At 39.9% G+C, this 12,231-nt stretch overlaps 2 protein-coding genes across 2 annotated transcripts; one reads left to right on the top strand and one right to left on the bottom strand.

The window, feature by feature from the left end:
• Positions 1-2,591: 2,591 nt before the first annotated feature.
• LOC146489818 (GTP-binding protein Di-Ras1-like) lies at positions 2,592-3,344 on the bottom strand. Its single transcript, XM_085103312.1, has one exon. The coding sequence runs from the start codon at positions 3,228-3,230 to the stop codon at positions 2,592-2,594; it is 639 nt and encodes a 212-aa protein (XP_084959438.1). The 5' UTR covers positions 3,231-3,344.
• A 2,892-nt stretch (positions 3,345-6,236) lies between these two features.
• Positions 6,237-7,003, top strand: LOC146489819 (GTP-binding protein Di-Ras1-like). The gene has a single exon (XM_085103122.1). It carries the CDS (start codon positions 6,242-6,244, stop codon positions 6,932-6,934), a length of 693 nt encoding a protein of 230 aa, XP_084959248.1. The 5' UTR covers positions 6,237-6,241; the 3' UTR covers positions 6,935-7,003.
• Positions 7,004-12,231: the final 5,228 nt, after the last annotated feature.

The following is a 12,231-nucleotide window of genomic DNA, read 5'->3' on the forward strand; positions in this document are numbered from 1 at the left end:
GATTACTATCAAAGCTATTTTTTTGCATTTTGGGTACTAAATAGGAAACTGCTGTGCCAGAATAATGTGGAATATGATAGGCCCTTGTGCTGTATTTTTTTTTTTTTGGTTGGGGTGCGGGAGGGGGGGGGGGGGGTTGGCAAGTAAAACACTAATTTACAGCATCAGTTGCTGATCGTTGCTCTTCTGTTTAGGTTTCATACATGATGTTGGTCAATGATTCTCGTCAAGAATTTTTTTTTATGTTCTGTTCACCTTTCGCCATGATTAAAGAATGAGATTACGTTACAGAAACGCGCGCACATCCAGGTTGAGGTGGAGGTGGGCCGGAGGAAATAAAAATGTCACAAACATTAGCTTGTAAGATGCTGCGAAAGCGTTAGCCACTCTTCGCCTATTCGGGGCTATTAATTAAACACCTGTCTCGGAATAATGGAACCGACGGGGGTTTTTTTATGCAGACAATCCGAATTATTCCTAGCATTCCATACCAACCATTCTTATTCCAGAATTGTGGATAAAAAAACGCGCCCTTAGACTGAAGAAAGCATGAAGAGCTTTTTATCGAAGGTGTTCAAGCGGAAGTGTGAAATTTTCCAAGATCCCAGGTAAGTGTAGTCTTGTACTATATCTATTAATTCATTGCCTTTGTGAAAGGTATAATCGCATTTTTTTGTGGTTTTTTTGAAAAATCGTTATCTTGGTTTTCTTAGCGTTTATTTTTAGCATCCATGAGTTGCAAAAGGATGATAAACCGTTGAGGGAATTTTGTAATCCCAATTTTGATCGTGACAATATAATTAAGTCATCTGCATCAAATAATGAACTGAGTTTGGTGCCATTTGGTAGTACAAACGGGTCAGACAAAATATTGTTGAATGAAAAGGCTAAATCATAATAATAATAATAATAATAATAATAATAATAATAATAATAATAATAATAATAGCCGTTTATTCACAAATCCAAGTGAAAAGGAGATAAATGAGGTTTTTATCTCCTGATAAGAAAATAAATTAAGACATTAATTATTTACAACTGTTTAAAATACAACCTTAGCACACACCTGTATTGAAAAGATCGCGTTTGACTATTTCCAACTCTAACAGAACACGTAGAATTCGAGTATAAACTTTTAATAATTTTATAAACATTGATTTGTAACAACTTGTACATGCGTCCATCGTGCCAGACAGAATCAAACGCTTTTCTAAAGTCCACAAAACACACGTATACTTTTGTTTGGTGAGATTTGACATATTTATCTACTAGTGTTCGTAATGTAAAGATATGATCTGCTGTTCGATTTTTTTGCTAAAAGGCCAATTTGAGATTTATGAAGAATGTTATGCGACTGAACGTGTTCGAGGAGTCTTTGTTTGAGACCTGAGCAAAATAATTTACCAAGACAATTAAAAATACAGATTCCACGATAATTCGAGGGATCAGTTTTAGATCCAGTTTCAGAAAATGGGTGTAATGAGACCATCGCACCAATTTTGAGGCATTGTACCTAAGCTAAGGGCCTTGTTAAATAGCTGTAAATAAACTGGCATTAACTCGTTTGAGCTGGATTTGATCATTTCATTTTTGATTCTATCTGAATACGGAGATTTATTGTTTTTTAGCTTTTTTGCCGCTTTACGTATTTCAAGTTCAGATATAAGGTAGTCCAAGGAGTTGGGATGAGTCGCATTTTCTAGTCTATGTAACGCGCTGTGAGTCGTGAGAATTAAGGGTTCGTTAAAGTGTAGCGATTCAAAGTGTGACGTCTAACTTTCTTCCGCTATCGGGGGGTTACTACGTTCCTGAACAGAATCGTCCATCGTTTTTAAACAATTCCAAAAGCTTCGGCTGTTCGAGTTATCTACTGTTTTTTCGAGTTCCTAAATCTTAGCGTGATAAAATAGTTCAGGAGAGAAGTAAATGGAGTTGTACGGTGGAATATAGGCGCCACACACTTAGATGTCGTTAACAGTTTTTGTGTACTTCTTCAGAATTTTAAACCTTAAAGAATTCGTCGATTGTTTTTCGACTGAGATACAATCATGAAACTTTAAGTTATAAAGCAAAGCTAGTCCCCCGAGTGGCGACCGCATTTTCCTGTTTTAATTTATGGCATTTGTAGTCACAACCTTGAAGCCTTCAACTTCAACATTCCCTTTTTGCCATGTTTCGGAAAGAATTGTGAAATCAAAATTTTTGATCATACTTAAAGAGTCACTATTTCGTAATTTGTCGCCTAATGTCTTTAAAAACAAACCATCGATATTCTAGGCAAAAAAGGAGAGCTTATTAAATTGATTTGATCCGGCTGGCATATCGGTATCCGAAAAGAGAAAAGAGGCAAAGGAAAATCTAAATTAGTTTATAAGGCATTAGAGTAGAGTTTTAATAAATCGTAATAACGATACCAGTTCCTTGGGTATTTCCACTCCAGAGATCTTGCTGTCACCAGACTGATCATTGCAAGGGAAAGATGAAGAGTTGGGCATTAAATGCTCATTCGCTTTCATTCATTAAATGCTCATTCATTATTTACACTTGCAATAAAGGTCACCTATAGTCAACTTTCGACGAAGAGTATATACTTAGTAATAAACTTCTCCGTGGAGACAAAAACTTTGTTTCACTGGCAATGACTGCGATCTACGCAGTTGAAATGCGTCTATGAGGCCATTAAATATTTCGTGTACTCCCAAGGCCATTTTCGCGGATGTCATTGTCCATAAAAATCCCCACTCTTTTTCCGCCACGTTTCTCGTGTGAATAGTTTTTTCATCCCTCGTCGTTACATTCAAGGCATTTGCTTCTAAAACAACATCTGCCTTGTTTGCTACAACCATAACTGGAAGATTACCGCCCCTTTGTTGAAATATTTCCCCTTGAACCTGCTCCAACCATTCAAAGGAATGCAGCTTGTCTAATGAGTAAAACAGCAAAATTGCATCAGCTTTGTTGATTTCCATTCGCCTCATTGCCGGGAAAGTTTCTGTACCACAGGTATCAATGATGTCAACTAGATAATTCTTGTCTTTGCGGACAATTTGCGTGGAATAAAAGTCTTCCACAGTTGGTTCATAATCTTGATTTAATGGCTCGCCGAGGAAAGCTTTGCACAGCGACGTTTTGCCGACCCATGAATCGCCAAAAACCACGACTGTGAACATGTTCAGGTAAGCTGAAGTTTCAGTCTGGCATTTCATCTTTGTTTTCCCTTTTCCTCTCATGGTGTTATTTTCCTACTCTCAGTTATGTAATATTTTCCTTCTAGCCAACTGCGCTTTTGACTGGAATTAAACAAATCCCGGCTCCCTGCAAGCTAGAGATAGAGATGACGTAGAATTGAGCGGACCTTCTTAAGCCTGACAGGATTGTATTGTTTTCAGGAGCCCATTAATGTTTTTAATTAATTGATTGTTTTATGGTAATCCCATTTGGTCACAAATACCTGACCTTGACCTGACGCCAAACAAAATGGCCGTAAATAGATAATTATTATAATTGTTATTATTATTAAATACATTACCAGAAAGCTCCTTCACAAAGTGGTTTTCAAGGAGGTTCTGGGTTGAATATTAATTACAATAAAAACAATGCATCAATAGAAAACTACCAACAAACAACAAAAAGAAAAAAAATTATGAATAAAAATAATAAATACATTATAGAAAGTTGATAAAGTAACACATAGGGCCTGATTACATGAGCCGGGCTGGCCCGGTTTGCCAGGCTGGCTCGGTTTGCCGGGATGACTTCTAGCCCTGTATTACATGAGGCGAGCCAGCCCGGGGCGAGCTTAGTTTTGGCGCGGACTTTGTCGGCAATTTTAAATTGATGTTTTCAAAATGGGGGCTACAACTAGAAAGCGTCGACTGCTTTTTATGGTTAACGCAGCACTTTCCTGCATTATTTTCTATATTAAGCAGCTCTTCTTTCTCTGACTCCTCAATTTCCTCCGGCATGTGGCCCAGAGAAGTTTACATCGACAGCCCGGGAGGCAGTACTTTCTCGCGATGGCATCTCTTACGGCTTCATACTGTTTGGTTTTATACACATTGAAGTCCACGTTGCGATATTCCATATTACTTTTAAACTGACCAAGCGAAAGAAGAAGGTCGTCAATCATTCCACTCGTCCACTTTAATTTTGCATTCGTAGTGGAATCTCTCGTGGTTCTTGCCACCATGTTTACAGGGAACAGGGGCATCAGTGAGCATGCGTAATGATGTGCACGCTGTCATCTTGCTGATTCAGTTAGCCTGGCTGGCTGGGCAAGTGCGATTACATTTAAAATTTTCCGCCCGGTTAGTCGGGATCCCGGCAATTTTCGTGTGTTTAACCGATTTGTCGAGATCCCGGCAAACCGAACCAGCCGTCCGGCTCATGTAATCAGGCCCATAAACTCGAAATATAACTAGACTCACAGTTCCTAATATCATTGTTCTAACGGTATGAAAAACTAACCGCTGCTTACCACAGTTAGTTCAACCAGGTTCTAACAGTGGGCAAATGGAAATTGCTGACGTTACGAGAATTCCTAACCCACTGGTACCTTCAGTGTGCTCTCGTCTGACGCAAAAGCGGGAATCGTGGGACCTCAAAACAGTTCATGCCGAGCAATAAGAAACAATGAAGCTCGAGTATACTTGAGCAAAGTTGTTTCAAGCAGACGACACTGCAATAAAATCGGCATCTTACCGTCAGTTCTGTTGTGTTATACCTTTGATCTGTACAGCCTCCGAAATGATCCCGACCCCGAAATGATCCCTAACCCCGAAATGATCCCCAAATTGACCCCAAAATGATCCCGACCCCAAAATGATCCCCACTTTTCTTCTTGTCGACCCCGAAATGATCGCCAAGGAATTGTTGAATGGTGATTAAACATGGGACTGTGGAGTTTCTCAATAATTAGGGAAAGTAAAGACATTTTGGCGTATGTAGTAAATAGATTTACGGCTACAACTAAACTAAAAGAGAATAAAGTAAACTAAGAATAGAGAAAATTTTGCGATAAATGCAATTTGTAGAAACATTTGTAACTGAAGCTAATCATGTTTTTATGAGAGGTGGACTGCAACTGACATAATGCAACCACATAACAGGAACGACTTTAACTCTTAATAGGTATGCATAACTTACCAATAATCTTAATGAAGAGATACCATTTTTACATGTAATCGCGCTTGCCGAGCCAGCCAGGCTAATTGAATCAGCAAGATAACAGCGTGCACATCATTACGCATGCTCAATGATGCCCATGTTCCCTGTAAACATGGTGGCAAGAACCACGAGGGATTCCACTACGAATGCAAAATTAAAGTGGACGAGTGGAATGATTGATGACCTTCTTCGTTCGCTTGGTCAGTTTAAAAGTAATATAAAATATAACAACGTGGACTTCAATGCGTATAAAACCAAACAGTATGAAGCCGTAAGAGATGCCATCGCGAGAAAATACTGCCTTCCGGGCTGTCGATGTAAACTTCTTTGGACCACCTGCCAGAGGAAATTGAGGAGTCGGAGAAAAAAGAGCTGCTCAATATAGAAAATACTGCAGCAAAGTGCTGCATTAACCATAAAAAGCAGTCGACGCTTTGTAGTAGTTGCCCCCATTTTGAAAACATCTATTTAAAATTGCCGACAAAGTCCGCGCCAAAACTAAGCTCTTCCCGCGCTGGCTCGCCTCATGTAATACAGGGCTAGAAGTCATCCCGGCAAACCGAGCCAGCCTGGCAAACCGGGCCAGCCCGGCTCATGTAATCAGGCCCTATGAGTTACTTTATCAACTTTCTATATTGTATTTAGTATTTTTATCCATAATTTCTTTTTTGTTGTTGGTAGTTTTCTATTGATGCATTGTTTTTATTGTAATTAATATTCAACCCAGAACCTCCTTGAAAACCACTTTGTGAAGGAGCTTTCTGGTAATATATTTATTAATAATAACAATTATAATAATTATCTATTTACGGCCAATTTGATTGGCGTCAGGTCAAGGCCATGTCAGGTATTTGTGACCAAATGGGATTACCATAAAACAATTAATTAATTAAAAACATTAATGGGCTCCTGAAAACAATACAATCCTGTCAGGCTTAAGAAGGTCCGCTCAATTCTACGTCATCTCTATCTCTAGCTTGCAGGGAGCCGGGATTTGTTTAATTCCGGTTATCCAGTCAAAAGCGCAGTTGGCTAGAAGGAAAATATTACATAACTGAGAGAGGAAAATAACACCATGAGAGGAAAAGGGAAAACAAAGATGAAATGCCAGACTGAAACTTCAGCTTACCTGAACATGTTCACAGTCGTGGTTTTTGGCGATTCATGGGTCGGCAAAACGTCGCTGTGCAAAGCTTTCCTCGGCGAGCCATTAAATCAAGATTATGAACCAACTGTGGAAGACTTTTATTCCACGCAAATTGTCCACAAAGAGAAGAATTATCTAGTTGACATCATTGATACCTGTGGCACAGAACCTTTCCCAGCAATGTGGCGAATGGAGATCAACAAAGCTGATGCAATTTTGCTGGTTTACTCTTTAGACAAGCCGCATTCCTTTGAATGGTTGGAGCAGGTTCAAGGCGAAATATTTCAACAAAGGGGCGGTAATCTTCCAGTTATGGTTGTAGCGAACAAGGCAGATGTTATTTTAGAAGCAAATGCCTTGAATGTAACGACGAGGGATGGAAAAACTATTAACACGAGAAACGTGGCGGAAAAAGAGTGGGGATTTTTATGGACAATGGCATCCGCGAAAATGGCCTTGGGAGTACATGAAATATTTCATGGCCTCATAGACGCATTTCAACTGCGTAGATCGCAGTCATTGCCAGTGAAACAAAGTTTTTTGTCTCCACGGAGAAGTTTATTACTAAGTGCTCTTCGCCGAAAGTTGACTATAGGTGACCTTTATTGTAAGTCTAAATAATGTAGGTATATCCAGTCTTCTTACATGGCTACAATAGTACGCGCGCTCTGATTGGCTGCTTAGCGGGCAGGATTTTTCCACGTTGTGATATTTCATATTACTTTTAAACTGACCAAACGAAAGAAGAAGGTGGCCAATCATTCCACTCGTCCACTTTAAGTTTGCATTCGTAGTGGAACCCCTCGTGGTTCTTGCCACCATGTTTACAGGGAACAGGGGCATCAGTGAGCATGCGTAATGATGTGCACGCTGTCATCTTGCTGATTCAGTTAACCTGGCTGGCTCGGCAAGCGCGATTGCTAGGAAAAATTTTAGCCCGTTAGCCGGCTGAAAATTTTTCATGTAATCGCGAAGTTAAATTTTCGTGTGTTTAACCGATTTGTCGGGTTCCCGGCAAACTGAACCAGCCCGGCTTAGCGAGCGAGTCCGGCTCATGTAATCAGGCACATAAACTCGAAATATAACTAGATTCACAGTTCCTAATATCATTGTTCTAACGGTATGAAAAGCTAATCGCTGCTTACCACAGTAAGTTCAACCAGGTTCTAACAGTGGGCAAATGGAAATCGTTAGCGTTACGAGAATTCTAAACCCACTGCATGGTACCTTCAGTGTGCTCTCGTCTGACGAGCGCCTACACATCACATAATGCGAAAGCGGGAATCATCGGACCTCAAAACAGATCATACCGAGCAATAAGAAACAATGAAGCTCGAGTATACTTGAGCAAAGTTGTTTCAAGCAGACGACACTGCAATAAAATCGGCATCTTACCGTCCGTTCTGTTGTGCTATACCTTTGATCGATTTCCACATCTTCTTCAGTAATATATCCCTATTTCCCTTTGATACTCGAGTACTGTATTTCAAATACTACCTCAATTATGGTCGGCCAATTTTTACTCAAGAGGCATTGCTCGCCGAGCTGAATTTCGCACAGTCGAAAACACAGGAAGCCCAAGCTCAATATCAGAGAACCGTTGAGTCATAAGGATTTGTATGGGAATACAACGGATTTGTGTAAAATGGTAGAAACAAACATTATTTTGTCAATTAAGTGAACTTACCTTATTATATTCTCTGTCATTTACCAGCTTTTCAAGCCGATTCGAAGCGATTTCGGTGAGTTAGCGCCATTCGGGCTTACTGCTAAGTTAAACGAAAGGCCGAACAGTATTTCAGCCATGCCAGAAGCACGAAACGGAATAAATCCGTTGAAATCATCCCTAGTGTCCCAATTCCTTCATGGAATCAAAGTAGAGATGCATACCTATCCTGCTAGCGCATTTCCGTATCACGTTTGCTAGAAAGCTTTTCTTTCAAGTCAGCTCGCTTCTCAGATTTCGAAAGAAGCGCGGCCAGTACGCCATGGACACATTAAACCTTCGAACAGCACACTGGGTAACAAAAGTTCCCTGGCGGTCAGTTGTCCACAGGCAAACAGATTTGTTCCAGGGGCCTCCTCTTGTTTCTTTTGTCAAGACCGTCAAGGGACCATTGTTTTCATCGGCCAATCAAAATTACTACCAGACTATTCAATCTAGATTTCCGGTACAGAATCAAATATATGGACAACCTGTTGTCCTTTTTCCGGGAAATTTGGAAATTCCGGGAATTTTCCGTTCCATTGGTCATACCATTTCGCCTGATGCTCAGGGCCCGGTTGTTCAAAAGCCGTTAAACGTTAATCCCGCGATTAAAAATTAACCGAGGTTTCCTGCTCGCTCGTAAAAATTGTTTTTAAACTCTAATTTTAAGCCAGTGAAGAAAAGTCAACGTCAAAACTGAGTGACAAAAATCTTTTTGAAAAACCTTTATTGTTATGTAATTAAACTCGAACCAAAGTTGTTGTTTAACCAGAATTAGCGGGCTTCGAACAATTGAGCCCAGCCCCAGTTTCTTACGGTAATTTTAAAATTACACTCTCACGTTTTCTGAATAAATTTGCGGCAATTCCTACTCATTTAGTTTGTGTAATGGGGTCGAACTAGCCAGGAGCTAACTTCGTAGGAGCGGTTTTAGGGGAAAGGAAACTAAATCATGATATGCATGTGTTCACGTTCTTCATAAAACCTTGAATGGTGATTACACGTCTTTGTTTTGTAGATGACGACAAAGAAATGTATCAAAGTTTATAACGCTAGTGCAGAGCCAGTGTTTCGCTAACTATTGTTTTCTGACATTCTTGTTGTGGTCGTCGTCATCTCTGCAAGTCCAAAAGATAACAAAAAGTCACCTGAAAATATAACTTTATTTCATTTATGCTGCCTCACGATTATTTCAACTCGTTCAACTTCTACAGAAACGACGGACTAGTAAGAAAAAAAATACTGCTCTTACGACGTTAGCTCCTGGATAGTTCGGCCGCATTACATCGTGACCTTACGTAGGTTATGTCGTTATGTCGCCAATGTTAACAAGGCGTTAGAAATGATGCGATAAAGGTTTCGGGGTACGCTGGAAGGGACGAACTTTAGTTCGGCCTTCATGTTGAAATATGTTCTCAGTACATTCTCACAGGAGCGACTCGAGGAACGGGTCTGATAAGCGACGAATTAGGCGGGTTTGAAAACTTTAAAATATATCAATCATCTGCATCACGTGAAACTGATCCGTGAGGTCATCCGTGAGCAAAAATCCGAGCATGCGTAGTCGTGCAATGTTTGAATTCTCTCAGATTTTGCTACAAGATGAGGAATAAAACATTTTTTGTGTCATCTAACTGTATTTTTGTGGTCTCGAGTCATTTCATTCATTAATTTTGGCTGTCAAGAGTGTATGAGGCCTTTCGTGCCACTTGACACGAAGAGCCGCTACATGAAGCTTAGATAAGCTGCTTGTCTGGAAGTGAGAACATTCTGATAAAAATTCCCAAAATTGCACTGTGTGTGAAACAGTTAAAAATCGATTGGGAAGAAGGCAGTGTCGTGGGAATGTATCGCTCAGCAGCTCTGTTTTAGCCTGCGTTCAAATGTCTTGGTTCACTTTAGTTGCCGGTTGAAGCAAAGGAACTAGGATACGTCTGCACACACCCGTCTTTTGTTGATGTTGTTTTTGTTTTAAAGAACATCGCTATGAAAATCAGACGACAAACAATGTCTGATTCCTTTCAAGGATACCGTATTTTCTAGGTTAAAAGCTGGACCCCGAAGAAACGCCGCGTCTTCAAGACCATAGGGACCTTAAACAGAGACGACGACGACGTCAACGAAAATGGAACATAAAAATTTCATTCGCGTTTTCTGAATAAATTTGCGGTGATTTCTACTCATTTAGTTTGTGTAATATAGCAGAACTGTCCAGGAGCTAACGTCATAGGAGCGGCTTTAAAGTTCAGAAACAGAAAAGAAAATTAATCATCATGCGTTCACGTTCTCCAAAAAAGCTTAATTGTGGTGATTTTTAGGTCGTTGTTTTTGTAGAGGACGACAAGGAAAGAAGTTCATTACGCACGTGCAGAACCATTGGTCGGCTTATTCAAACTATTGTTTTCCGACGTTCTCATTGTCGTCGACGTCGTCGCTGCTTAAGGTCCCTCATGTCTCAGTTAATCGGCCCCCAGGGTTGAACCGCGTGCGGTCCCGGTCTTTATTTGAGATGGGTATATTAAATCAGGATTACATGCGTCATACAGTCGAACCTGTTTATAACGGCCCTTTATTAAGCGGCCACCCTCTCTTAAGCGGCCAGTTGTTAAGGTCCCGATTGTCTGCTCATACAAACGCTGTATTTGTTACCTGTATTAGGCGGCCACCTCTATTAAGCGGCCGCGGCCACCCTGTAGCAGTCTTATGTTTGTCTTTCTTTGTTATTTTTACCTGTATTAAGCGGCCACCCTTGAATGGAAACTAAGCCATATCTTATTTTATGCGGTATTTTATTGTGTTTAAAATGCGATCCAGCATCACTATAAAGAAATAACATGTACAAAGCTACTGTAAGCTGATACTCGGCCGTTTAATATAGTTAACGCTTTTCAGTTGTCCGCAATGTGCTGAAGTACAGTACCATATCACGAACACTAAAAAAAATTTGTTTTGAATATGCTTCACTCTTTAGCAAGAAATTCCTCTTTAATTAACTTGTTCTTCAGCCATGTGACATTGAACATTGAGCGTAACAAATATGAAATGACGGAATGAGATATTTTGTTGTGAACTGTAAGTCATAGAAATAGAGCATTGTATACCGTAGGAGAGTAGAGGACAATTTATTGTATGGTACTTTTACACAATGTTACGTATATTATACCGTTAAGTTGCAAGTTGGCACTGAACTTTGTTTAAATTATTGATCACTTAAAAGAGTGTTGATTGTCCTATTGTTTCCTTGCATGCAGTGTTTTTGTATGATACGCCATTAAAATTGACATTAGACCACGCCCAGTGAGTATTTTTAGTGATCCTGTATTAAGCAGCCACCTGTATTAAGCGGCCAGTTACTCAAGTCCCGAGGGTGGCCGTTATATACAGGTTCGACTGTAACTGCACACAAGTACTCTTCCTATATTGTTTTATTTCAATGTATCCACTGAAAATCAGCCTTAAATATAAAGTTTAGTAAGTACAATATACTGAATTGTCCTTCTATTTAAAATACTTTAAAAAAACATCGGCGTTTCTCCAGTAGTTCCTTGGCACGTTCTATAATTTTTGCATTACTCAGAACAAATGGAGCAAAGGACATTAACAGAAACCATCGAGACCACCTTATTCTAAATTGCTTACTTAATCCCCGATGTTTCCTTTTTTACAGTTGCAGAAACCGTGTTTCACGAACAAACAATGATTCAACGATGACAAACACAGCGCCGGCTGAAGAGAGTTCAATTGGGATATATGGCTAAAGTTTGCCGTGATCTAGTCGGTCAGGACCAAGCGTGCGAAATACGTATACGACCATGGCAGAAGCAGCATACTTGCTTTGATTTTCGTCTTCCACACTCACATGTGAACTTCTAAAAAGATTAAGTATTTCTACCGTTTTTCTGTCACGTGATACGCTCGTATACAATACAGTCAAGCCTCTTTATTACGGACACCAAGGGGACAGGAATAAGTGTCCGCATTATAGAGGTGTCCGTTTTAGAGAAGTAGGCTTAATATGGATTTCGGTCTCCCGAGGACCAAGTGAACTGTCCATAATAGAGAGGTGTCCGGCGTAAGGAGAGGTTTCACTGTACTTGTAAGTTGAAACTGACTTGAATATCAGCATCATCAGCTACAATTTCCGTTAAACTTCGGTATATTTTTTTATTGAAACAATATTTATACAGGGAGTATCCAGATCAGCATAGGC

This window comes from Pavona decussata, unplaced genomic scaffold, assembly GCF_977016875.1.
Source record: "Pavona decussata unplaced genomic scaffold, jaPavDecu1.1 SCAFFOLD_3, whole genome shotgun sequence".
Lineage (NCBI taxonomy): Eukaryota > Metazoa > Cnidaria > Anthozoa > Scleractinia > Agariciidae > Pavona > Pavona decussata.

Coding starts and splice junctions, on each gene's coding strand:
- LOC146489819 (XM_085103122.1), top strand. CDS start 6,242: ATGAGAGGAAAAGGGAAAACAAAGATGAAATGCCAGACTGAAACTTCA.
- LOC146489818 (XM_085103312.1), bottom strand. CDS start 3,230: ATGAGAGGAAAAGGGAAAACAAAGATGAAATGCCAGACTGAAACTTCA.